This window comes from Canis lupus, chromosome 2, assembly GCF_011100685.1.
Source record: "Canis lupus familiaris isolate Mischka breed German Shepherd chromosome 2, alternate assembly UU_Cfam_GSD_1.0, whole genome shotgun sequence".
NCBI classification, from domain to species: domain Eukaryota; kingdom Metazoa; phylum Chordata; class Mammalia; order Carnivora; family Canidae; genus Canis; species Canis lupus.
This window is the reverse complement of record NC_049223.1, coordinates 78,831,231-78,857,218: the sequence shown is the minus strand read 5'-3', so window position 1 is coordinate 78,857,218 and position 25,988 is coordinate 78,831,231. Positions and strand designations below refer to the sequence as shown.

General features: G+C 48.9%; 1 protein-coding gene across 7 annotated transcripts; it reads right to left on the bottom strand.

Annotated features, from left to right (window-relative positions):
* On the bottom strand, positions 1 to 25,922 carry EMC1 (ER membrane protein complex subunit 1). 7 transcript variants are annotated; one of them, XM_038531803.1, is made up of 24 exons: positions 25,791 to 25,922; positions 22,643 to 22,767; positions 21,951 to 22,016; positions 21,600 to 21,693; positions 20,231 to 20,359; positions 19,136 to 19,262; positions 18,428 to 18,577; positions 17,970 to 18,137; positions 17,424 to 17,495; positions 17,005 to 17,067; positions 16,084 to 16,206; positions 15,220 to 15,316; positions 14,770 to 14,892; positions 14,148 to 14,156; positions 12,947 to 13,146; positions 12,603 to 12,752; positions 11,756 to 11,917; positions 11,082 to 11,201; positions 7,454 to 7,591; positions 3,935 to 4,108; positions 3,186 to 3,396; positions 2,805 to 2,889; positions 1,565 to 1,694; positions 1 to 1,408 (listed from the first exon to the last, which is right to left on the bottom strand). In XM_038531803.1, exons 1-24 carry the CDS (start codon positions 25,889 to 25,891, stop codon positions 1,229 to 1,231), a joined length of 2,997 nt encoding a protein of 998 aa, XP_038387731.1. In that variant the 5' UTR covers positions 25,892 to 25,922; the 3' UTR covers positions 1 to 1,228. The 7 variants fall into 7 exon arrangements, with proteins under 7 accessions (XP_038387731.1, XP_038387733.1, XP_038387732.1 ...); XM_038531805.1 differs by having other exon boundaries at positions 14,770 to 14,889; XM_038531804.1 differs by having other exon boundaries at positions 17,005 to 17,064.
* Positions 25,923 to 25,988: the final 66 nt, after the last annotated feature.

The window sequence follows — 25,988 nt, the reverse complement described above, 5'->3', positions numbered from 1 at the left end:
TGCCCTTCATCATCCACTTTATTCACACATCTGAGGGAACTGCTCCTCCCCACAGGCTAGAGATGGTCTCCTCTGCACATTTAATCCTCCACAGGAAAAACTCCATAATTCCTCAAGGTGCATAAAGGAAGCCTTTAGGACTTTTTCCATTTGTGGCAGAGATGTCAGCCCAGCCAATCAGCAATGCTCCCTCCACAATGTGCCAGTTTCATAACCCCGGTCCCCTCTCCCCTTTTTTAAAGCTGCAAGGGTTACAGCAGTAACGTTTAAAATCTACTCACTTTAGGAGAAATACGGTGATGCACTCATTAATTTGTATCTAAAAGTAAAAAATAAATAATAAGGTTCTTAAACAGGATACCTGTCTCTAACTAGGTCAGAAGAGGACTAGACCAGCCTGGGGATACAATGAAAGGTTAGGAGGTACCAAGAAATGGGTAGAGTCTCTCTTCCCTTGCAATCCCTTGCAGGTTCAGGCAATTCAGTAGTATTAAGGTGGCCTCGGCTCGGACACACCTTACGTGCAAAGCATGGGCAATGATCAGCAGAACAGGACACTGTGACACACCTAACTTTTGATAAACTGCACCAAGGACTGGGTGGCCCAAAATAATGAGAGACTCCAAACTAGGGGCTTCAAGTGAATTTTGACACCATATATAGATTCTTCAACTCCTGGGAGAGAATCCATGAGATGCTGGATCCATCTTTGAGCCTCAAATAAGCGTAGATCTTCTTTCTCCCCAATATACAACAGCAAAAGCACCTATGAGGTGGAGTTATCAATAAGAGTTCCCTCCTGACTCTGAAGCATGAGGCAAGGAAACAGTCAGAAGGACTTCTAGATGAGCCTGGGAAACAGAAAAGGTGAACCAAAATCATGTGAAGTGAGCTTCACAAAAGAGAACGATCTGTTGGGGGACTTAGTAAAGAAAAACCATTCGCAGATGGGCAGAGGAAGGAAACAGGGCGATGTCCTTCAGACTCTGAGGGCAAGTCTGTCGAGATGCTCTGAGATTCCCGCCTGAGAGAATGAGTTCAGCCTCCATCCACCCCTGATGCTGCAGCAGACATGTCCTGAAAGGAGTCTCCACGAGTGCCCATCTTCCCCACGACTTTGCGGAGATGAGCACCCAGCACACATCCTCCCCCGGCCTGTCACTCTGCAGCTGGAGCTTCTCGTCTGGCCCTTACTTCCCTCAGCTCTCTGGCAGTGGGTCCCGTGTCTTTACCGCCAGGCCCGATTCAGGAGTTTCACCTGTGCTAGTCTCTTAGTGATCATGGTGGCAAAGACCAGGCCAAAGAGGACACTGCTGATCAGCACATAGTCATAGTCATCCTTCAAGACATCAAACTGCTTGGATGGGTAGACTCGAGTTTGGTAAATGTCCAAACCATAGGCCACAACCTGGAAGGCAGACAGAATGAGAAATATGTAAGAGAGGTGGCCAGTGGTCTACCACAACCTCAAACTCTGGTCAGAAAGGAAATGGAATCCTCAGCTGTTTCCCCAGGGTGAAGCAAAGAGCGGCTGCCACACAGGATGGCTGTGAGTTCTACTCACCAAACAAGTGGACTCCAGGCCTGAGGGAGCTGTGTAGATACCTCGCATTCGAGAAACCGTCTGGTTGTAGTTAATGAATCGCTCTGCGTGTATCTGCACGTCTGGGGAATATGGGATTAGGTTCTCCTCTCTGTAAGACATCAGCCAGGACCAGCCTTCAGAACTGCTGCAAGGGGATCTCTTGGCTGCCCTTTCTCAGTCCTGGGAGGCTTTGAGGCCACATGTGTAGCCTCAAATTTTCCTTCAAAGTCTCCTTGCATCACGTAGTTAAAAATTTAGCAGCTTAATGTTAGAAAGGGCTACAAAAGAAAAACCTGTGTGGAGAGTGAGATCTGTACTCCTACCTTGTTCTACATCTAGTAACAGCCACCCAGTATTTCACAATAGAGGAGGAAGTCAGGGCCACTCTAAAACCCACCTGTGGAGCCTCTAGGACAATTCCCACCCCTGGTCCATGCTCCTTGGAAAACCCTGGCCTCACCCCACATGCTTGCCCAGCTTCAGCTGCCCCACTCTCCACACTGCACTCCCCCTTGCCTCCTGTGCAAAAGCAGATCTGCTCTCCCCTGACACTGCTCAGTTCCCCACACCCCTAAATGAACAGAATTCAGAACAAAAGTGAGAAAGTACCAGATAGATGATGGCTGGCAATACAAAACTGAATGCCAACGGTCACAAGCTACTGGCTTCCCCACATGACCCAGCTCCATTAGCTCCCTAAGCTCATCTCCTCACGTCCCCCACCCCCAGCAACAGCTGTAGCCAGCGTGGCCTCCTCCCTGCCTCTGGCGCACCAGCCATGGTCTCAGTGCATGGGCACAGCTCTCCCCTGCCTGGGAAGTCTGCTCTCAGACAGCCAAAGGTCGGCTTCTGACCACCTCCAGTCTTCAGTCACCTTCCCAGAGGGGCGTTTCCAGGTCACTCTCTCAAGTTACAACCCCTCGTACCACCCTCCCAACCCTCCATAGCCCTGGTCCCCTCTTAATTTTTTCTCAGTAGCCTTTACAAGTACCTAACACAGTATTATTTCCCTTGCCTATCTTATTCAGTGTCCGTCTCATCCCCTCACCAGCATGTTAAGCTAGCTCCACGAGGGCAGAGGTTTTCGTCCGATTGTTTCCTGCTACAGCCCGAGCCCCCAGCATAGCAAGGCAGCACGCAGCAGGCTGAGGACCAAACGTAACCAACAGGCCACACTCCTTAGGGTGGGGGCCTTCAGCACTACCTGCAAGCATCTCACCTGCTTTGTTCTGTTGGGATCTCGGGACGGCGGGGATCCAGCAAGGCTTTAGGAAGGGAAAGGATTGCTCCAGAAGGTAGCCCAACTGCACAGAAACAAGTAAACAGAAGTCAGTGTTCACAGTGATCCAAACCAGGACTAGTCACAAAAAATACCATTATCACAGAAATTTAAAATAGAGTTTCAAATCCAAAAAAGTGGGTCACTTACAGTGGCAAAGCAGGACTAAGGAACTCTGCCTACTGATACAAAGCCCTCCTCACTAACGTCCCCTAGTGGTCAAACAGGGTTGTGCCGGCAGCGTGCAGCGTGCCTCCAGCTCTGTCCTGGGCGTGGCACACGGAGGAAACCATCACCCCAGAGACCCTTCCCGTTACTCACTAAGCAGGTGCCGGCTGGTGATGCCACGCTCGGTGATGGTGGCTTCCATGGCACTGATGGAGGAGGGGAAGATATAGGACTGCTGGAGGACCTGGGGCAGCTGGGGGCGGTCCAAGGAACTGAAGGCCGTGGCATTGTACTGCTCGGTGCCCTCGTAGAGCTCTAGCGCAGTGAACTCGTTGCGCCGGGCCTTGGTATTCCAGTACTGGTACTGCAGAGAGGAGGGGTGGCATCTGGGGACTGAGCTGCCAAGTTCAGCTCAAAAGGGGTATTGCACAAGAAGGCAGGAAGGAAAGAAACCACCCAGCACCACCTTCTTGCTACCAACTTTACTAACTCTCAGGGTAGTTTTCTCTAGCTTTACCCAAAGTTTGCCATAAGACAAAGGATTCTCAAGATACTTAGGAGTTAGGGTCTGGGTACTTGTTCCAAGTCAGACCAGAGGACACTCCCCTAGCCCTACTTCACAAGTTACACAACACGGAGAGTTCAATAACCCTTCAAGGTCACACCGGCGGGACAAGGAAGGGCTGCCACCAGCCCAGAGCCATCTAGCTCCTGAGCCTAGCCAGGACCTAACCAGCACCTCAGCTGCCATCCAGGGGTCTAGATCCAACAGAAAATAGAAAGCAGCACCAATTTCTGGAACAAGAGGCAGTGAAAGTATTTGAGACCCAGGGAGACCAGCCACACAGCCTTGGCTGGGTCGCATCCCTGCAACTCCCACCCGTCCACCTGCCGCTCCTTACCACCACCCAGTTCTCTGAGTGCACGATGTGGACGGGGCCCTTGGCCTTCCTCTGCACGGAGGAATGGATGATGCGCCCGGTGACACCATCCACGAGGAAGATGCCAATGAAGGTGCGCTCATGGTGTACGTCTGTGCTCTCTGTCACGACGGCCAGCAGGTTGGGGTTCAGGCTCTGGGGAGGAGGAGGGAAGAGTTCCTTCAGAGCCACAATGGCCAATCACAAGCTCTGCTGTGCTGTAAGCCCTGGGTGGAGAGGCAGACCTGGAGCCCACCTGCCCGGTGGAGGAATCGGGCTTCCTGACCACAAGAGCTTTCTATCGATGTCCGTCGTCACTGTACTCGGTGCCATGTGCCAAGTCAGGTGCTCTACCTACATCACCTCACTGAATCCCACAAACCTGGGAATGGAGCTACCGTCATCCACATGTAATAGGTGAGGAAAGGCTTCAGGTAGTTAAGCAGCTTGCTCACGCCACAGACACAGTAAATGGTTAACTAAAGATACAATCCGGTCTGCCCACTCACTGACCTAAGCCACTGCTCCGGCAATGCTAGTTCTTTGCACCAGTACCCTCCCTACCCTAAACCAATGGACGAGTCTCCATCCTCGTCTCACCTGACCTGCTAGTACAAAGTGACACACATGATCACCCCTTCTCAAAATACTTTCCCCACCTGGCATCCGGGACATGTGTTCCTCGGTTTTCCTCCACCCCACTAGCCCCTCCTTCTCAGTCTGTTCTGCAGGCTCCTCATCTCCCCAGTCTCCTGGACATCATCTACACTGGCTCTCATGGTCAGGCCACTCAGGGGTGCTGCCAACGGCCAAGGTCACGTACCCACGCTGCACTGTTCCGAACTCCAGGCTGACGTCTCAGTATCTCTTCTTAAATGTCCTACCTCAAACCTGACATGCCCCAAAGGGAACTCCTGTTCTGCCCGTGCCTAAAGCCTGCTCCCTGCAGGCCTCCCCAATGTGTCAGGGTGGAGATCCGGAACCTCCAACTCCTTGACTCCCTTCTTGCTCCCCAAACATCCCACCTATCAGCATATCCTACTGATTCTACCTTCAGAAGCACCTGGACTCTGGTCCCCCCCACCTCACCCCCCACCCAACCCAGGTCAAGCCACCACGTCATCTGGCTTACTGCAAGAGCAGGTCAGCCTGCTGTCCCCCAGGTCAGCCTGCTGTCTCCCTTGGTCTTCTGATCTCGACCCAGCAAGCTGAGTGAGCCCTTAACCTTAGTCACTTATGTCACATCTGTGCTCCCAACTTCCCACTGGCACTCCAACTCATTCAACATCAAGGCGAGAGTGGTGGCCATGATATGCCCCGCCACCTTCCAACCTCAGCAGCCTGAACTCTCCTCACTCACCCCATTCCAGTCATACTGCGCCCCCTGGCTGTTTCTAGAACGCTCCAGGTCCACTCCAGCCTTCCTGTCCAGAAGCCTGTTCCTCTATGTTACGCACTATCCTCCCTCCTTCGTTAAGGTGTCACTATCTCAGTGAGACCCTCCCTAACCTCCCTATTTTAAATTCCACCCCCTTCCAATCCCAGCTTCCCACTCCCCTTTTCTTGGCTTTGTTCTTCTGTAGAACTAATCATCTCTCTGATATGCTCCTGAATATATTAACAGCCTCAGTTTTGTCTATTTTGTTCACTGATATATCCCCAGGGTCTAAAAGAGTACCTGACATCCCGTTAGCAAGCCCCCACTCCTACAAAAAAAGTACAGCTTCCCTTTGTGGTATTCCATCTAAACCCCCAACCACAGTCTAACCATGAGAAAAACATCAGACAAACCAAAATTGTCTACAAAACACCTGTCTAGTACTCTTCAAATCTATCAAAATCACGAAAGACTAAACAGGCTGGAGGAGACTTAGAGAAACATGGCAACTCCATGGGGCGTGTGGCCTGGGATTGGGCCTGTGGCAGAAAGGGACCTTCATGGGAAAACCAGTGAAACCCCAAGAAAGTCTGTAGTTAACAGTCTTGTACTGATGCTGGTTTCTTAGTTCAGACAGATGCACCACAGTCCCTAGGGAAAGCCAAGTAAGGTGTACATGCCAATTCAATGTACCATCTTTGCAGCTTTCCTGTAAAACTAAAACTAGGCCAAACAGAAGGAAGCTTCCTGAAAAAAACTAAAAAATTTGTGTGATGTGTACAAATCCAAAAAACCCTACTCTGACTACTATTTTTTTCAATGTAGAAGAATACAAGTACTCTAGTAAATTTTAACTCATAAAGGTAAATTTACATAATGAACACACTTTTTCTAGTACAAATCAAATGTACTTTAGAATTTATGTTATTTTGGCCTTTCTGAATAAGTCAAACTGCAGCCATATGGAAGGCATCCATCAATAAAGATTTCAAATCAAGAGTGATAATAACGTTAACTACACGGCTGGCACTGTTCTAACCATGTTATATGTTGTTGTTAATCTTCAAAAACAATCATACAATGTAGGTGCTCTTAACCCCATTATATTCTTAAAAATACACATTCAGGGGCAGCCCGGGTGGCTCAGCGGTTTAGCTCCACCTTTGGCCCAGGGCATGATCCTGGAGACCTGGGATCAAGTACCATGTCGGGCTCCTTGCATGGAGCCTGCTTCTCCCTCTGCCTGTGTCTCTGCCTCTCTCTGTCTCTCATGAATAAGTAAATCTTTCTTTTTTTTTTTTAAGATTTTATTTATTTATTCATGATAGTCACACAGAGAGAGACAGAGAGGCAGAGACACAGGCAGAGGGAAAAGCAGGCTCCATGCAGGGAGCCCGACATGGGATTCGATCCCAGGTCTCCAGGATCGCGCCCCGGGCTAAAGGCAGGTGCCAAACTGCTGCGCCACCCAGGGGTCCCTAAATAAAATCTTAAAAAAAAAAAAAAATACACATTTAGGAAACATATGAAAATTAGCCATGATGAGCAGCTAGCGTGCGGTGGAGCCAAGTCTGTACCTGGACAGTCCAGCTGGCTTACACCCTGCAGTGCTGCCCCACGCCCAGTGAAGCAGCTTCCCCATAAGCTACCTTGGACATGCTACCCTGTTCCATCACACATCCTCCTCCAACTCAATCCATGCTCTGCAGAAGGTATAATTAATATAATTAATGACCATGCATTACAAGGACTACCTTCTCTCCCAGCAGTTTTGCAACCCACTAGCTCTGTCTCCCTTCCCTTGCCACTAACTAGTGTTGGATCATAGAGATGGAGTTTCTAATGGATTAACTAAGGCTTAACTCCAGAAAGTTCTATCAGCACTATCAATAAAAACAAGAGCTAATGTACTGGGTAGCAGCCATATGCCAGGTACTACCTTAGGCACGAGCATCTATGTGATCATCACAATGACCCTAGGAGGGGATGTTATGCTCATCTCATAGGTGATAAATTAAGGCTCAAAGGAATGAAATGACTCACTCAAGATCAAGTATCTACCAAATCCTAGAGCCAGAATCCAAACCCTTGCCCTTCCCGACCCTGGAACTACAGAACCATACCTTATAGAGCACGCTGCGGTCCCCCATCACTCGACCCTGGGAATGAACGTGCTCACTGCTGCGCTTCCCCTTCACCTTGACAATGCGCTGGACTTCTGGGGGAATAGTCAGCTCCCAACTTAGCTCAGTGGTAAGATCCTAGGGCAAGGGCAAGAAAGCCAGCACTTATAATCTGGTGGGTACACTCAGACCCATGACAGTTATATATCCCACACACCTTTATTTGGGGCCTTTGTACCAGAAGAAACAGAGATCAGAGCTCCTAGGAAAACAGCAAAAAAGGATCTAGTTTGTACAGAAGTTATGGAACTCTTAGTTTGTTGAGGCAAGATACTGAAGCTAGTAAGAAAGGAATGTTCAGTGGTATCCCACTGTTTATCTGAATATGAACTATCCAAGAAAAGTTTACCACTTATTGATAAAAACTACGATTCCTGTATCTGAATCCAGCAATAAATTGCTAAGCTAGCGGGGACACAAACATTACAGGAAGGACACCTGGGTGGCTCAGCGGTTGAGCATCTGCCTTCAGCTCAGGGCATGATCCTGGAGTCCCGGGATCAAGTCCCACACCAGGCTCCCTGCATGGAGCCTGCTCCTGCCTCTGCCTGTGTCTCTGCCTCTCTCTCTCTGTGCCTTTCATGGATAGATAAATAAATAAAATCTTTTTTTTTTTTTTAAAGAAACAAACAAACAAAACATTACAGGAAATGCTTTCTATGGTCAAGAAAACCAATTCGCAAACCTTTACAGTTAAATATATTATTTTTTTAAAGATTTATTTATTGGGATGCCTGGGTGGCTCGGCAGTTGAGAGGCTGCCTTCAGCCCAGGGCAAGATCCTGGAGTTCCAGGATCGAGTCCCACATCAGGCTCCCCGCATGGAGTCTGCTTCTCTCTCTCTGCCTCTGTCTCTGCCTCTCTCTCTCTGTGTCTGTCATGAATAAATAAATAAATCTTTTGAAAATAAAAAGATAAAGATTTATTTATTTGAGAGAGAGAGAGAGAGAGAGAGAAAGAGCGCTAGTGAGAGAGCAGGCAAGCGAGCATGAGCTGGAGGGGCAGAGGGTGAGAGAGAAAGAATCTCCAGCAGACTCCCCACTGAGCACAGAGCCCAATACGGGGCTCACTCTCACAACCATGAGATCATGATGACCTGAGCCGAAACCAGGAGTTGGACACTTAACTGAATGCATCACCCAGGCGCCCTATAGTTAAATAATTATCCATCCATACTATGTATACATGAAGCCTTGGGAGGAAGGGGAGGGGTGACTGGAAAGGGCCCTGGTGCCATGCTGCTTCCTGATCTGAGTGCCACGTACATAGTGCATTCAAGAAGCAAGCCATAACCTCATGATTTTGCATTTTCTCAATGTTCTAAAAAATGGACTTAAAATAATGAAAAAATACATTATGCGAAAGGAACAAATTTTACATTAAAAAATACAGGTCAATTCTGTTTCAGTAAGAAAACCTAAATATAAACCCCATATGTATTATAGTCCATATCACTGTTACTCTGTATCTGTAAAAACACAGAAAGGCCGGGGGAAGGGGTGCCTGGTTGGCTCAGTCAGTTAAGTGGCTGACTCTCTTGGTTTCAGCTGGGGTCATGATCTTGGGGTCCTGAAATATCCCCTGGCCCTGTGTGTTGTGCTCTGCACTCAGCAAAGGGTCTGCTTGTGGACTCTCCCTCTGCCTCTAACCCCTTCCCTACTCACACGTGCACGCTTTCTCTCTCCCCCTACTCCCTCAAATAAATAAATCTTAAAAAAAAAAAAGATGCATGGCCAACCACTTACACATGTTCCATGTGCAGGAGGCAGCTGAGTGCAGGGCTGAAGAAGTCTGTTCATGTCCTACATTTAATTTTTACAGTGAGAATATATTCATGCATTACTGAAATTTTTTTTTAATAAAAATTTTATTAAGAGCAAATTAGGCTTCCTTGATATGGGCTCCTGTGAAACCATTAGGAGTTCCTAAAGCATCCCCAGGGAGGAAGGCCCCAGTAAATGCACTTGGAGGTCAAAGACCCAAGACTGCACTTGGCTTATTTCCCACATAAGCTTTGTGTACTTTGCCCTCCCTTGGCCACTGTTTCTTCCCATTTCCTCAGGATTTCACCCATCATGACACTGGCAGACTTGCTCTCCTCTATCCATAAAGTGCATCTCTTTCAAGGTACACCTCCCCTTCTTTTAAAGATTATTTATTCATGAGAGACACAAAGAGAGAGAGAGATGCAGAGACACAAGCAGAGGGAGAAGCAGGCTCCCTGTGACGGGGGGACTCAATCCCGGATCCCAGGATCACACCTCTTGAGCTGAAGGGCAGAGGCTCAACCACTGAGCCACCCAGGGGTCCCTCAAGGTCCCCCTTTTTAACAACTTGGAAGGGGCAATGTTTTTATGCACAACGGTAAAGAATGTTTTCTGGGGAGACTATTTCCCATGCTGTTTCTGGAAAGGTCAACTGTTACAAAATGTCAAGAAAAGTCACTGCATTTTTAAGACAACAGCAGCTAAAACTTAGATGGCATTTACCATGTGCCAGGCCTTGCTTCCTGTGACTTGCACACATTAACTCCCTGTCTCCTCACAGCAAACTTAGAGTAGGTCCTCTCTCATCTTATTTTATAGATGAGAAAACAGGGCCCAAGAAGTCACGGGCCCAATGTCACAAAGTAAGTAAGTGATAGAGCTTGGCTTCACACTTGGGCAGCTGGAGCCGAGCTCTTAAGCTCTATGTTGTATTGCCTCTCAAAACGCCCCGCGGGACAGGGTGGAGGGCCTCTCGTGAGTACATGCCCAGCTAATGAGGTCAAGGCCAGCCTCCTGTGAGCTCAGGGCTGGCCCTCAGAGCCAGTGTCTATCACGGTTTGCTAGCGCTGGACTCGAGTACGCCAGCATTAGAGCAAATCAATCCCAATCCTAAAAATAAGATTCAAAGCACACGTTCTATCCAGAGTGGTCAATACTATCATCTTCATACAGAAGTACAAGCCATTACTCAAGCCCCATTCCTACCTCCCAACCTCTCCAGAACAAACAACAACATCCCTTCCCTTTGCTAAAGGAAAGGAACACAAGATAAAAACTCATGGGGGGGGGGGGCAACAAAAACAAACAAAAAACAAACAAACAAACAAAAACTCATGGGGAGAGCAGGAGCAGCTGAGAGGCTCAGCCAGTTAAGCGGCCCACCCTTTATTTCAGCTCAGGTCATGGTCCCAGGATCCTGGGATCAAGCCCCACGTCGGGTTCCCTGCTCAGCAAGGAGTCTGTTCAAGTGTGCTCTCCTCCTCCCTCTCCCTCTGCCCTTCCCACCACTCACGCGCACTCTCTCTAAATTAATTGTAAAAACAAACAAACAAACAACAACAACAAAAAACACATAACTCCAAGGGGGCAGAGACTTCATCTACTGGGCACTGCTCTTTTCACAGCACCTAGAACCTTGCCTACCAGGCAGCAGCTGCTCAACATGGAAAGGACTATGAATCAGACATCAGGACTATGCTGACCCATATTTACAATAAATGAACATAATCCACTTCTGAGCCAATATCCAGGAAACACTTATACCCCTCTCCTGAAAGGTCCCCAGGAGGTGCTTTCCCTACCTTTCGAAGTCGGTATCCACACAGCCGTCCCTGTTCTGCATCCACCAAATAGAAGAAGATGGAAGGGGCGAGCTCATGTAGCTGTCTCAAGACATTCCGAGTGGCTGGGAACGCTGTGACCTTGAAGATCCCAGATAGCCCAAGGAAAGAGTTAAAGCTAAAGGATGCTCTCTGTGCACAGTTTCTCAAGATTCATCACTGTTCACCATCAAAAAGCCTTAAGAATCAAACAGTCCATCTGAAAAGAATTAAAGTCCACTGAGGGATCCCTGCGTGGCGCAGCGGTTTGGCGCCTGCCTTTGGCCCAGGGCGCGATCCTGGAGACCCAGGATCGAGTCCCACATCAGGCTCTCTGGATGGAGCCTGCCTCTCTCTCTGCCTGTGTCTCTGCCTCTCTCTCTCTGTGTGACTATCATAAATAAATAAATAATTAAAAAAAAAAAAAAAAGTCCACTGAACCCAAATAGGCTTAAATCTAATTTTGCTTTTGCTAAGAGCCTGAGTTTTCACAAGTGCAGAAGTGCAGAAGTGCCATCGGGTGGCGCAGAGAAGCCCTTCAGGCCCACACACGGGCTGACCGCACAGAGCTCCAGCTCTGGCCACCAGCTGCCTCAGGACCACCTTCCTCCCACCCAACCCACCAGAGGTTCTCCAGCCACTCTGAAATCTCCTACCTTATACTCGTCGTCGATCAACAGCAGCACCTTGGCATAGTCTTGATCCATGATGGGGAGAAGCAAAGACTGCAAGATGGGACGCTTCAGCACTGGGGGAGCCACCTGACTCCACTTCCCAAAGATGGGATTGAAGACATACAGAGAACTCATGCCCGTGTCCTGAAATGGGCAAGCAAACTGTCAGACCCCACCAACAGGAAAAGAATGCAAATGCTAGAGGTAAATTGTCCCTGATTGCTAGGACTTCAGCTCAACTCTGACAGATTCTCTAGACTCCTCTGTATGGATTTCCTATTTGTGCAAAATAAAGTTTCGCCTAAAGGCGAACCATCCTCAAGGCTAATGTACGTGTCAGAAGGTGAACAGTTAAACAGTCCCTGGCTCTGAAGCTAAGCAAGTACCGCACATGCTGAGGAACAAACACAATGGTCAAGTACGGATTCGGGAACCCCGGGCAGCCATTCCAACAGGGACTAACAAGCCAAGAAAGTGCCCCTTTCTAATGACACCTGAATGAATCCGCTAAAATCCAGCGAATTCCAGGAGGCAGAAACAAATAGCTTTGCATCCTGCTCTCCCTTGTCTCAAGAGAAAGCAGCTGCTCAGCTGGGAAGGAGGGCTGGCTCATCCCAGGTCTGGTGACATCACACCCCCTCCAGAGTCAACCCCCATCGGTCCTTGGTGCTTCCTCCACTTAGACAAACAGCTGGAACAAACAGAGCTCTAACTCCTGAACACTTGTCCCTAGCTCTCCCAGAATTCCAAAGGCCCAGGAGAAATTCAACTTACACAACACTAAAAAGCCACCCCCACTTTGGCTCAAACCTGAGAAGGACAGCCTCACCTTGTCCTTTACCAGGAGGGTGCACTGCGGGGGGTGGGGGAAATGGGCAGTAGTCCTCTGGACCATCAGTTTAAAGGAGGAGTCTGGCTTGACATTGGGGAGATACTGTTTCCACAGGATGGTGCCAGAACTGCTCTCAATGCCAAAAAGCTGCAAGATAAACAAATAACTGACTCACTACTAGAAAGACAAACTGAAGAACTGATTCCATCCTTGGAAATTATTATTTTTTTTTTTTTTCCATCCTTGGAAATTAGAACCAGTGTCTACCAAAGGCTTTTTTGCTTCCCACTCACAGAACCTCAGCAGTTTTGCTACTGGGGGCTTAAAACCCTCTACCTCACCTTGCCCGAGGCTGTCACCATCACCATCATCTTCTGGAGATTAAATTCATCTCTGGCTAGGGTGTCAATGTTGATCTCATTCTTAATCTGACTGCGGGGCTTCCGAGCATCATAAAACATCTTCCAGAGGTGAGAAGTCCACGCCTGCAGCAGGATGAGCTGGGACGAGAGGCGTTTCAGGAACATCCCCAGTAAGCCGTCTGGTGTCAAGGAAAAGGTAACACAGCTGAGGCTCACCCCTTATCAGACCAGGTATTTCCAGCAAGAAGCTTTTCCTCATGGGGGATCTCTCCTGCTCCCCTGGAACACTCAAGTCATCCATACATGAAGAAGCAAGCCCAAAGGGCAGTCCTTATCTGAAGCTACTAATCTCACACTCGGGTATAGCCATGCAGGAACTTCCAAAACCTATCTTCCTGGCTCGCAGTTCTCTCACCTCCTGGAATCTTGGAAAGGGAGACCAGGAGGTCAGGAATCAGCCATGCAGGACGTGGCCATGCTGAGCATGTCTCCACCACAGCCCGCATCCAGAATGGCCAGAGGAAGGCTTCTGGGTGCCACAAGAAAGCCAGAAGAGGGGAGTATGTGGGAGCGCAGGATGCAGAGGTAAGTGTGCCGTGGACAGGAATTTCCATTACCCACTGCTCTACCCCCACCCTGTTCACTATTGAACCTACACCCAACAGACCTACTTGCCACCAACTTCCCTGGGCAATCGTTCACCCCTGACCCTGTCAATGAGGGTGCCACCCTCAAGTCTTCCCCACAGGGTAAGTGTGGCCACCAGAGCAAGGTAGCATGAGTAAAGAGATGGTCTCTGGCGTCTGGCAGCCTGGATTAAAATCCTAGCTCTACTACTCACTAGCTGGGTGACCTGGGAAATGTACATAACTTCTGGCCTCTGGTTCCTCATCTGTAAACTTGTATATAGTCCGAAGACCACATGACCTACACACAGGACTTCATGCCATGCAGGGTCCCCAGTGAGTGCTCACTAAAGAGTGGTGCCCTTGCGTATGCTACTTTCCAGCAACCTCAGCTCAAGGAAGTGAGAGGCAAACAGGACAAGTCACAGGAACAGCAGTCCATGCACACACAGTTATGTACCTCATTGATGCAGGTCAGGAAAAACAAAGAATTAACCAAAAGCTAGCCACGTGGGCAGGCAATGAGCAACAAGGCAGCAGGAAGCAGATTTTACCTTGAATTGCTGGATCCGGGCAGCAGAAATAAATAGTAAAGTCAAATTAATCCTCGGCTCAAGAGAACCCACAATGCCTACCAAGGTGCCTGGCCCAGAGTAGGCCCTCAGTAACTACGGCTGCAGAGTGAGGGATGGGAGGGAGAGGCGGGAGGCAGGACTGACCAGAGTGGAATGAACCAAGTCCATTCTGGGGCCTGGGACTGGCCAGCAGCAGAGGACACTGCCAATTACCACAACAACCCCATCAACCCAGTTACACCTCTCCAGAAAGAGGTGGCTGGTGCCTGGGGGACAAAGTATGATACAGTGCCTGGCAGATCTGAGGTACTGAAACAATGGTAGTTACTACTCTACTAAGTTAAGACTCTTTCCTCAGGATCTTCCCATAGAAGGGTTTCCAAGTGGCTCCTTTCAGAGAGAAGAACCGTTACCTAAACCACGTGGCCATGTACGCACTGGAATCTGGTCGCAGAGCTAGTTCCACACACACTGGCAAAATGACTGCACCCAGAAAGCCGGAGATGCTGTGAGCCAGCCATCTCCTGTCGTCTAACTACCAGACTCATTCTTGGAGCAGCCCCTCCAACCACTATGCTGTCCCAGAGTCCCCCGTGCATACCTGCCTTCTTGCCAAATTCTCCTTCCAGCTCAGCCTGCGCACCAGTCAGGGGCAGATCCACCATCTCCAGGCATACCACCTCCGCCAGCGACTCCTCCCGGCCCCACAGCACCACCTTCCCTGCTACAGAAACCCTGGTTACGAAACCCAAGCCTGCCTCCCTCATAGCCCAAAGGCTCTTCTATGTGGCTCAGGGATTCCAGCAGCTCTCATGTCAGGCAGAGAAGCAGCCACAGCAGGGGGCGGCATTTAACAGTCCAAGGGAAGTTCCAGATCCCACCCTGGAATGCTAAGGGATTATTCAAAAACAGATGACATATGGCTCTAAAAAATATTCAGGCCACACTCCCCTGGAATCTTTCCCAGAAACCAGTCCACGGCCCCAAAAATATAGTCTGACTAGAAATCTGGGCAGGCCTTAAAAAAACAGGCTGGATGAGGTCTGCTCACCCAGCTGCTGCAGGAAGAAGAGCAGGTGATCCTCTGTCTGTACCAAGGCCCGGTAGCCCACAGAGTCGTCCTTCTTCAAGAACACCTGGATGTAGAGCTGTAAGCAAAGTCCCAACCACTGCAGTCAGCCACAACCCAAATGTCTCTGAGCACCAGACCCCCAGATTCAAGGTATCAGAAGTTGTTAAAGGCTCAGCACACGAAGTTATTCATCATGTAAGCAACATGGCTTACTGCCTAGACCTCAATGAGATAACAAGAACTTGTCAGAGCCAGCACAGTGCCACTAGGCTGCAGCCCAGACCTCAGAGGAGGAACCGGACTGCCTCTCAGGCACTGTGTCATTCCATATGCTCCAATCACTCCCCACAAAGTGAGCAGAAGGCCAAGATCAGAGCTTCCATTTTGGAGATGGGGAAGCCACAGCCCAGGGAAGCTGAAGAACACCCTAACTGTGCATGGAGGCCATATAAGACGACGACCAAAAGTGCAGGCTGGGGCACTGGTGACAACTTACTAGCCCCGTGACTCTGGACAGGGTCCTGGATCTCACAAGGCACAAGTTTAATTTTAAAATGAGGGCAGTAGTAAGCACTTCGCAAGACTGGTGAGAAAGCTAAATCAATTAGTGTATCAGTAAGTAGCTCAGCACAGTGCCTGGCACGCTCACCACTTTGCACAAATGATACCTGCCTCTACTACTAATCGTGAGGACTTCTGACAAGTCAGCTGTTCAGAGGAACTGAACTCATGTCCAGAGAGCCCAAACACAGGACCCAAGAATTGTGACCTGGCCCTGAGGGAAGGGACACCCACTCTCGGAAGCCCACGGGCCAGAGCCCAAAGACAAAGCCTTTGACTCACCCGCTCTGGCCGAGTGCCGTTCTGTTCCAAACTGAAGGTGATGGAGGTGTCGAGCAACCGCCGACCGGTCTCCACTAAGTAGAGATTAATGGTGTAGGTCTGGTTGAAGCAAGTCAATGAGTCCTATGGGTACAGACAGCACGGGTCAACTAGAGAGATCCCCTAAAGCCAAGTCCCACAAAAGTAGTTCAGGAATTGGGGTTAACTACCCTAATGAAGGGCCACATCAAGAAAGAAATGCAAAGAAAAACAAAAGGAAAAAAGAAAGGCAGAAATAAGGTATCTGAGTAAGCAAACAGGACCACTGTACTTATGTCAGAAGGAAGTCAGTACAGAGCAGCTGACCTCCCCTACAGAGGTAAGACCCCAGCAAGGAAATCACAAAGCTCTTCAGAAGAGCTCAGGAGAGGGGGGCCTGGGTGGCTCAGTCAGTCAAGCATCTGCCTTCGGCTCAGGTCATGATCCCAGGGTCCCGGGACTGAGCCCTGCAACGGGCTCCCCGCTCAGAGCCTGCTTCTCACTCTCCCTCTGCCTGCCACTCTGCCTGCTGGTGCTCTCTCCATCAAATAAATATCTTCCAAATAAAGAAAGAAAAAAAGAAAGGAATTCAGGAGCTGGAAGACACAGCAGAAAGTGTCCCACCCAGGGTCCTGTGTCCTGCTGCAGCACAACTGCACAGATCACCACTCAGCAATACCAGCCAGGGCCCCAGAGGACATGTGCAAACAGAGCGAGAAGAAAAAGTGCTTGAGAGCAGACTCTAGGGATCCTACATCCAATTTCCCAACTACAAAGGATCCAGACAAACATGATTCATAGACTGCAGCAAACGCCATCTGAGGCTGAAAGCTCTGGGAGACCCGCTCCAGCCTTCCTGGACCCTGTTATCCAGGGTCCATAGTGCCCAATGCCACACCGTACCTGGGGACTGGGCTTTTCCGCAAAGCTCCCCAGTGACCCATCTTCAGAACTGCTAGGCTTCTGCTAGGGAAAAGAAAAGGATGGAAGAGAAAACTTAGCCACGGGGTCACTCCCCAGTCCCTGAAATTAAGCCGTCTTTTCCGTGTCATCTCAGAACCCAGGAGAAGACGTCACTCCTCACTACTGCTTACAAGTCTACATAGCTTAACAGCTGCGGATGAAAGTAGGGTTGCAATATTAGCTTCCTGTTCCTGAGGACAAGGGGGTGTGCTGAAAGCACTATAGAGCAACTGAAAACTTACTTCTCAACAGCTTCCTGTCCCCTGGGTTCAAACTGCCCCGACTTTTGGTTCTCAAGGCTCCCGATAGACATAAGGAAGGAACACCCTCCAGTGCTGACCGTTACTCTCGACACTCACCACTTCGCTGCGACAGGTCACCACTGCAGCCACCGTCTTCTCTCCAGTGGTGGCAAAGCTCACCAGCGCAGCCTGGGAATAAAGCAGTGTCAGTTCCTAAATGGGGCCTATACCAGCCAGTGGCCTTACAAAGGAGCATCTCCCTAGGGAGGTCCCTTGGCCTTGGAGCTGAAAGTGCTCCTGACTTTGGAGCATGGCAACCAGGATACTTGAGAACAGAGGGAGGCCCCTGGTGCCTCCACAGCTGAAAACAGGCCCTTCCCCTACTACAACACAGGTAGAGGCCAACCCTAAGTCTCATGCTTTTCTTGGTATCTATAGGGAAGCTTGAATTACTCCCACTCTCCTATGGACTCAGAGGAAGATCCTTTGTTAATTCTCAGAAGAAAAAGTGTTCCATTTCTGCTCTAATGCTAACCCCTCTCACACCACACACAGAGATGTCTGGATCCAGAGCAAACATCTACAGATTCACAAGCAGGACTTACTAGTATCATGGCTTGGCTAGATCCTCCTGAATCCTAGCCCCATACAGCCTGAACTTACCTGTGGGAAGTTTTTGAGCAGACTCAGGGCTCCGTGACGGTAGTGCAGCAGAGCATAGTGGCTTGGGGACAACTGCAGGAAGAACTGGGCCCGAGAAGGATCCACTGGGTTGGGCTGTGTGGGAAGGACCCGGGGTTGGAATCCACTTGCAAATTCTAAATCCAGAGACTGAAAGGCAAGAAGAAAGAGGATTAGGGCTAAAAGCAGGCAAGTCACTGATCCACCGATCAATCCCAGGCCTCTACCTGGGCCAAGTCATATGGTTCTAGAAGAGTGGCCATTCAAGTTCCCTAAAGAGAAGAGTGGCCTACCTATTTCCCTTTACATGAGTTCAGCCAGAGGCCTGACTTTCTTCCAACTGCCAAGGCTCAGGAAGCAAGCAGTGTCAGTGGAAGAAAGACTTTCCTAAGCAGCAAAGGCAAGGCCTCAGGCCAGGGAGCAGCAGCACTACCTCTCACCTGCAGTGGTATCTGCCTCAACTCCCACTCTGTCTCCAGGGCCAAGGTCTGGAGGGACCGTGAGCTTGGGTCAGGGCACACCAGGACAGCCTCATCCACCACACCACAGGCTCCAGTAAGACTCTGAAGCCAGGGGGTTGACACCCTGACCTACAAAAAAGATAGCAGAACGTTTGTGAGAATTTCTACATTTTCCTCTCTGTTCATCAGCAAGGTCACCACCAGGGCCTAAGCTTGAGGGTTCTCTTCATGGCTGGTTCCAAAGGACTTCTTCCCATCCCTCCCAACTTCTCAAGAACTCCAAAGATGGAAAAATCAGAATTTTTTTTTTTAAGATTTTCTTTTCACTGGAAAAATATACTAGGTCATTTTTAAGACCTGACACTTCAAATAAGCATTTCTCTACTGTACTTATCATATGTGGTTCTCTATCACTACTTCCACAGTATTACCTTCTAAGAAACTCACAGTGAAAACACCTACATAATTTTCCAGCCCTCCCAGGAAAGCACCATGCATGAAATGTGAGGGCTTTAAACCAACACCTGATGAGGAGAAAGCAGCCTCCAACTGAACAGAATCAGGGACCATGAATGGCTTTTGCATCTGCCCAGCCAAGTTCCCTGGACCCCAATGCAAAGAAGGGCTCCATATATTCCCCTCCACAATCAATAAGGCTCCTCAAGCCAGATGCCTGGCCATCCATACCTGCTGAACAATCTCTCCATCTTCCACATTAAACTTGACAATGTTCACGTGGCTGAAGGGAACAACTCCAAGGGCCCACACCACCCCAGAACCGTAGGAATACATCATCTGGTAATGGATGCTGTCACTAAGGGAAGAAAAAGCAAGGAGCAACAGCTTCAGCGGCAGGACAGGCCCACTCCCAGGTCCTCTAAAATCAGCCAGGTCCCTGCCCACAGATCACAAATTAGCAGTCCCTAAGGAGGTTTTGTTTGGTTTGGTTCTTTTAAAACAGCCATCAGGCTCCCTGCATGGAGCCTGCTTCTGCCTCTGTGTCTCTCATGAATAAATAAATAAAATCTTTAAAAACTAAAAGTAAATAAGTAAAACAGCCATCAACATTTAAAACTAAAAAAAAAAAAAAAAAACCAAAAAATTTAGAACTGACTTTACATGTAAAAACCAGACTCCTGGCTCTTAAAAAGTAGAAGCATCGCTAGGCAATTCCTATAGGGCGTCAATGAGCTGAGTAAGGCTGCCCCCCGGAGGTAAGTCAGACACACTGCAGCTGCCAGCAATTCCTACTGGGCCTGCTTTGCTCCCAGGTGCCAGGCATTTGGCCACATGCAAATTTGAGTTTTATGCCCTGAAAATAGCCACAGGTCTAAGCAAATCTTTTCCTTTCTTTCCTCCCTCCTGATCCTTCAGAGCTTTAATGCTTTCCATGACTAGGACCTCTGGTAACCATCTCAAACCTTGCTCAGTTCTTCCCTTGAGCTCTTCTTCAGTTGTTCTGATTCATAACATGAATGAAAGGCTCAGTCCGACTTGAATTAGAAATCAAAAAGCCCAGAGTGCTATGACCATAATTGAATAAGCCACTCCCCTTGCTGGACTGTCTCTGGTGCCCAGTTTGAGAATCTTCCACTCACTGCAAAGAAATGCCAGAAGTAGCACGGCCTCTGAGTGCAGGCTTCTATCTACTGAGCCCAACACAAGACACATGAGGCCAACACAAGTGGAGCCTGAGTCAGAATAAATGTTACAACCCTCAGAAACAGGAGCTTGTGGAGAGCAGAACGAGGCAGCCACCACCTGGTGGGAAGGTGGCCTTACCTTTCGGGGAGGTGTTCCACCCACTTCAGGTGTCCGCTGGAGAGATGATGCAGGGCAAGAGTGGTCTTCTTCAGGACCGCAATGTACCTCACTGATTCCTGCAGACCCACCAGCCCAAGTGCCTGGAAACTGAGCACAGGTGCAGGAGTGAGCACTGCCAGCACCTCCAGGGTCTCAGATGAGAGGAGATAATCTGAAACACTACCACTGTAGCTTAGTAGGTAAGAAAATAGGCCTTGGGGTCAAATGCATCAGGATCCTAATATGGGCTCTGCTTCTGGTTAGCTGACTTGGGAGGCTGCGCTTTCAAGCACTTGGCTGTACTGCTTCCCTGAAGCCCTGTGAACCTCCTCAGTCTTGTTACCTCCTTCCCCTAGGAATTCCCAGCAAGTAGATCATCCCTCTACCATGGCATCTGTCACCCCGTACTGAGATTACAGGCTATGTGCTTGCCTCCCCACCGCTGACAATGTGTTTCTTGACAACAGAAATCTTCTCGAGTCACATGTGCATTCCACTGCCTGGGGGTGCGCCAAATATTAATCAGATAAATTATTATCAGAAGAGATATACACTAATGCAAATGACCCCAAAATTGAAACAATCCCAGGAAAGATGTAACAGTTGCCCAAGCTATTCTCTCAATATAAAATTAAAACATTGAAAGATTTATATTACATTCCTATATCTAGGACGTCAGAGTTCTCATATCACAGTAAGGTTAGGAGCAGCATTCAAGTGCAAGGATAAACACTGCACCTAGCACAGAGCTCTGCATCCAATCGGTGCTCAAGAAACACTGGCAGAGTAACCACATGTTCCATGACCTCAGATCATTAAGACACAGGGTGTTTGATGTTATTTGGTTCTTCAGTGGCCTGTGAGGAAAAAGTCAAAAGACCCTAAATTGCTGTCCATGCAGACCTGTGTTTCAGCAAAACCTCAAACCACGGCTACCTGAAATATAGCTTCCAGGGACGCCTGGGTGGCTCAGTGGTTGAGCGTCTGCCTTCGGCTCAGGGTGAATTCCCAGAGCCCTGGGATCAAGTCCCACATTGGACTCCCACAGAGAGCCTGCTTTTCCCTCTGCCTATGTCTCTGCCTCTCTCTGTCTCATGAATAAATAAATAAAATCTTTAAAAATAAAAAAATTTTGGGATGCCTGCGTGGCTCAGTGGTGGAGCATTTGCCTTCAGCTCAGGGTGTGATCCCAGGATCCTGGGACCGAGTCCCACATCAGGCTCTCCACAAGGAGCCTGCTTCTCCCTCTGCCTGTTTCTGACTCTATCATGAATAAATATATATAATATTTTAAAAAATAAAAAAATAATTTAAGTTAAAAAAAAAAATAGAGCTTCTTGCCCTCTACCTGCCACTGTCCAAGGTAATCTCCCAGTTCAGACCCCCAATGTTAGTCTCCCAGGAACGCATGATCCGGCCTCCATTGGACACAGTGATTGCATCTGGAAGAGAAAAAATTCATGGTGAAGTCATCTCCCCAACTGGTACTCTGTTGGGGTATCAGACTATCCTCTGATGGGCTGTGAGCAGAGGCCACACCTCTGATGTATGGATGCAAATAGAAGTTATTTATGATACCTGTCCCTTACCTTTTGGGAACACTCCTTTTTTTCACTAGCAGACCCTGTATGAAGGAAGGAACTGAGGAATGGGGAGATGGACCAACACCACGAGAGAGACCAGGCAGGACTGTGCTTACCCTGTCCGTAGAGCAGCATAGCATCCACTGCCCCTTCTGCTGTGCCCTTGTCAACATGGCGCCACACTGAGAGACACGAGAGTCAGACATTACCATTAACTAGAGAGAGGCGTGCAAAAAGGTAGCAGAGAACCAAAGAGGTCTTTGCACCTTGGTTACTTCATTTTATTTCAAGGGAGAGGAGGATTACACTTAACTGACAATGATCCCCTCACACTCACTGGGTACTGAGGGGAGGAAGGTTTGAGAGGAGCCAGTCCTGTCCCAATCTGAAGTCTCCTCACTTCCCACCCACCCCCCAACCACCCTAAACATACAAATGCATGACAAAATAACAGGATCTTTAAGATGCACAAGAAAAATAGTGATTGTAAATTATATCACCATGATTTTAGTGCCTAAAAAACATCCATAAAAGTAGCAAGAGAAAATGGATTTTTTGAAACAGTATCTTAAGAACTCTTAGAACTCAGGCTAAGGGGATAAACTAAAAAGTCGTTATAGGGAAACAGTTAATATTCAAAGCTAACACAACTGAAAAAAAGAATCAGAATCCAGTAAGAGATGCATCTTTCGGCCAATCTGTCCCTAACCTGGGAAGCAACCAGGAAGGCTACACAGGCCATGGGCCATCCTGGATTCATGAGGCTCAGCCACTCCACCCCAAGCTACGGCCCACACTGGTCACTCACAGATCTCCCCAGTCCGAGAATTTAATGCTGCAATCACATTCTTCTCTGTAGCCACAACCAACTTCTTGGATCCAGGGGAAAACTCCAAGGAGGCAAACTTGAGTTTCCCGACATACTGCTGTCTCCTGAGGAAGTGAGGACAAGAAGTGTGAAGGCCAAAATCATCACTGCGCAAAAAGTGTTTTGTGAAGAGACCACTGCACCAACACGTGAGGTGGTCACCATCATGGGTATCTTAGGACGTGTGAAGAATGTCTGTTAATGAGGAAATCTGATCAAAAGCAAGATTTCTAGGCAATGTAGTCAGAAACCAAGAGAACAAGAAGAGAGAATAGACCCTCATAGATAAGAAGTACAACTCTTCTTTAAAAAAAAAAAAAAGATTTTATTTATTTATTCATAGAGACAGAAAGAGAGAGAGAGAGGCAGAGACACAGGAGAGGGAGAAGCAGGCTCCATGCAGGAGCCTGACATGGGACTCGATCCCGGGTCTCTAGGATCATGCCCTGGACTGAAGGCGGCGCCAACCACTGAACCACCCGGGCTGCCCCCAACTCTTACTTCTAAATGCAAGCACATATTGATCTCAAGGGCCACCCAAAAGAACACCAGGTCTAAATCTCCTACAGGAACAAACATCAGTCCTCTCTGTATTCATTAACGGGACCAGACACTCCTATTACACGAGGGAAGAGACACAAAGTCTGTGTCCACAAGCATACAATCCAACTGGCCCTTCTATTCTGACTCCTGGAGAAAAAAAATCATGCGAATTTTCCAACAAAACTCCACAAACTGGGTCAGGCTTCTGTTCTCTTCAGCCTTTTCGAGCCCACCCGATGTTCAGGATCCATTTGACTCATTACTCACGCTTTCCTTGGAATATTTCCCATCCTTTTCAACACCCCTCTCAAGCATAAAGGGAATATAATTAGCTTTGCATGGCACACTACCAAGTACACGGGAGGTACTTGCACATTGCTGCTACAGGAAAAGTACTCTCATCCCTGGCAAACTAAACACACATGGCATTTACACTAAATTTCTCTTATGTTGTTTGGTCTAAGAAAAAAAAAAAAGGAAGCAACTCAGCAGATAGTAAAGAAACAGGCTTATATGACATAACAGGCTTATATGACCTGTATTTTCATGTACTTAATTCTCTCTATATCCATTGAACGCTCTATGAAATACATAGGACAAATGTTATTACTCTCATTTTACAGATAAGTAAACTAAGGTCTGTTGGGGTCAACTAACTATAGTCAGAAATAGAACACAAAACTAAGACTTTCTGATTCTAATTACCATGCTCTCTTTTAAAATACTGTTATCTGGGGCACCCGGGTGGCTCAGTCAGTCATGACCCAGGCTCATGAGCCTCAAGAGACCCACGTCAGGCTCCCTGCTCAGTGGGGAGCCTGCTTCTCCTTTTGCCTCTGCCTGCCACTCCTCCTGCTTATGCGCGTGCTGTCAAATAAATAAAATCTTTAAAAATAAATAAGTAAAATAAAATATCGTTATCTTTTATCTGGACTGTAAAAGTAATGCCTGCTCAGGGCTCAGGGATGGCTCCATCAATTAAGCATCCAACTCTTGATTTCGGCTCAGGTCATGATCTCAGGGTCACGAGATCCAGCCCTGTGTCATCTGAGCATGAAGCCTGCTTACAATTCTTTCTCCCTCTCCCTTTGTCCTTCCTTTGTGTATGCTCTTTCTCTGCGGGGTGGGGGACAAACTAAAGCAATGTCTGCTCATGATAGAAAATACGAAAAATACATAAAAGCATTTCTTAAAAATTTAAAATGTCTAACATACCACCACCATAAACTCTTCAATGTTTTAGGGTACTTCCTTCTGTTTATTTTTCTATCCGTAAATGACGTGTTTGTACTATTCGGCTAAATTAGAACCATACGTACATACGCAATATATACATTGTATTGTGAACAATTGTCCACATCATTAAAAATATGACCTAGGTTGAATTTATTTATATTTTTTAGATTTTATTTACTTATTCGTGAGACAGAGAGAGAGAGAGAGAGAGAGAGAAGGAGGCAGAGACACAGGCAGAGGGAGAAGCAGGCTCCATGCAGGGCTCGATCCCAGGACTCCAGGATCATGCCCTGGGTCAAAGGCAGGCGCTGAACCGCTGAGCCACCTGGGGATCCCCGACTAAGTGCTTTCTTACCTCTCCATCTACAGCACCCAAAACAACTGCTGACCTCTACAGACACACACACACACACACACAAAAACATGAATCAGTGTATCTGATACAGAAAACACTTCACAGAGGAGGAGCTACCTGAACTGGGCTCTGGAGAATTAACTGTTTCCTGAATAGTCCTGATAATAGGTAATACTTAATTGTACTCCACGCGCCAGACATTGTGCTAACTTAACGATCTCATTCATTCTCACCCCTACTGTAGGTAATGATGAACTATTAATAAGATCATTTTACAGGGACTCCCGGGCGGCTCAGCGGTTTAGCACCTGCGTTCGGCCCAGGGCGTGACCCCGGAGACCCAGGATCGAGTCCCACGTCGGGCTCCTTGCACGGAGCCTGCTTCTCCCTCTGCCTGTGTCTCTGCCTCTCTCTGTGTGTCTCTTATGAATAAGTAAAAAGAAAAGAAAGCAAGCAAGCTGGCACCTCCCAGCTGATGGGAGACGTGCTGGGCCCGTCCTGAGCCCGGGGCCGGGTGGGGCTGAATGACCGGAGAAGGGGCTCGGTTTAGGACCCGCAGGGAGACCCGAGCCCCTGCTCACGCACCCGAGATGCCAAGTCGAGGAAAAGCGAGAGTCCACTGTGGGGCCACGGGCCCCGCCGCCCGGTAGACCCGAGCCTGACCCGCACGGAAACCGGGCCTCCGGCCAGAACCCCAAGCCCGCCTCAATGCCGGGCCCGCGGAGACGGGCTGAGAAGCGGCCCTGACGCTGCTTCGTCCAACGCTCTCCTGCGGCCGTCTCCCGCCTCTTTCAGCTCTCGAACGCGGAGACCCACATTTTCATTTCGCACCGGGCCCCCCGGAGGTGCTGCGGCCGGTCCCGCTGCCCGCGACCCGTCCTCCCCGTAGCAGGCGCGAGGCTGGCGCTGAGAAAACAGCCACACAGCTCCCGAACGTGACCCACACGCACGCACCAGTCGAACTTGCCCACTTGGTCTTCGTAGACCGCGGCCGCAAGGACAAGCAGGGCGGCCCAGAGCCAGTAGCGGAGACCGGCCGCCGCCGCCGCCGCCATGATGAGAGCCGGGCGCCCCGCCCCCGCCCGGCATGCACCGCGCCGCAGGCTCCGCCCCCGCGGAGCTAGGACCCCCGGCGCGCGGGAAGTCGCCCTG

Coding starts and splice junctions, on each gene's coding strand:
- EMC1 (XM_038531803.1), bottom strand. CDS start 25,891: ATGGCGGCGGCGGCGGCGGCCGGTCTCCGCTACTGGCTCTGGGCCGCC. Junction 17,496..17,969: donor TGCTCAAAAACTTCCCACAG/GTAAGTTCAGGC, acceptor CTTTATTCCCAG/GCTGCGCTGGTGAGCTTTGC. Junction 7,592..11,081: donor GTGGATACCGACTTCGAAAG/GTAGGGAAAGCA, acceptor CCCTTGCCCTAG/GATCTTACCACTGAGCTAAG.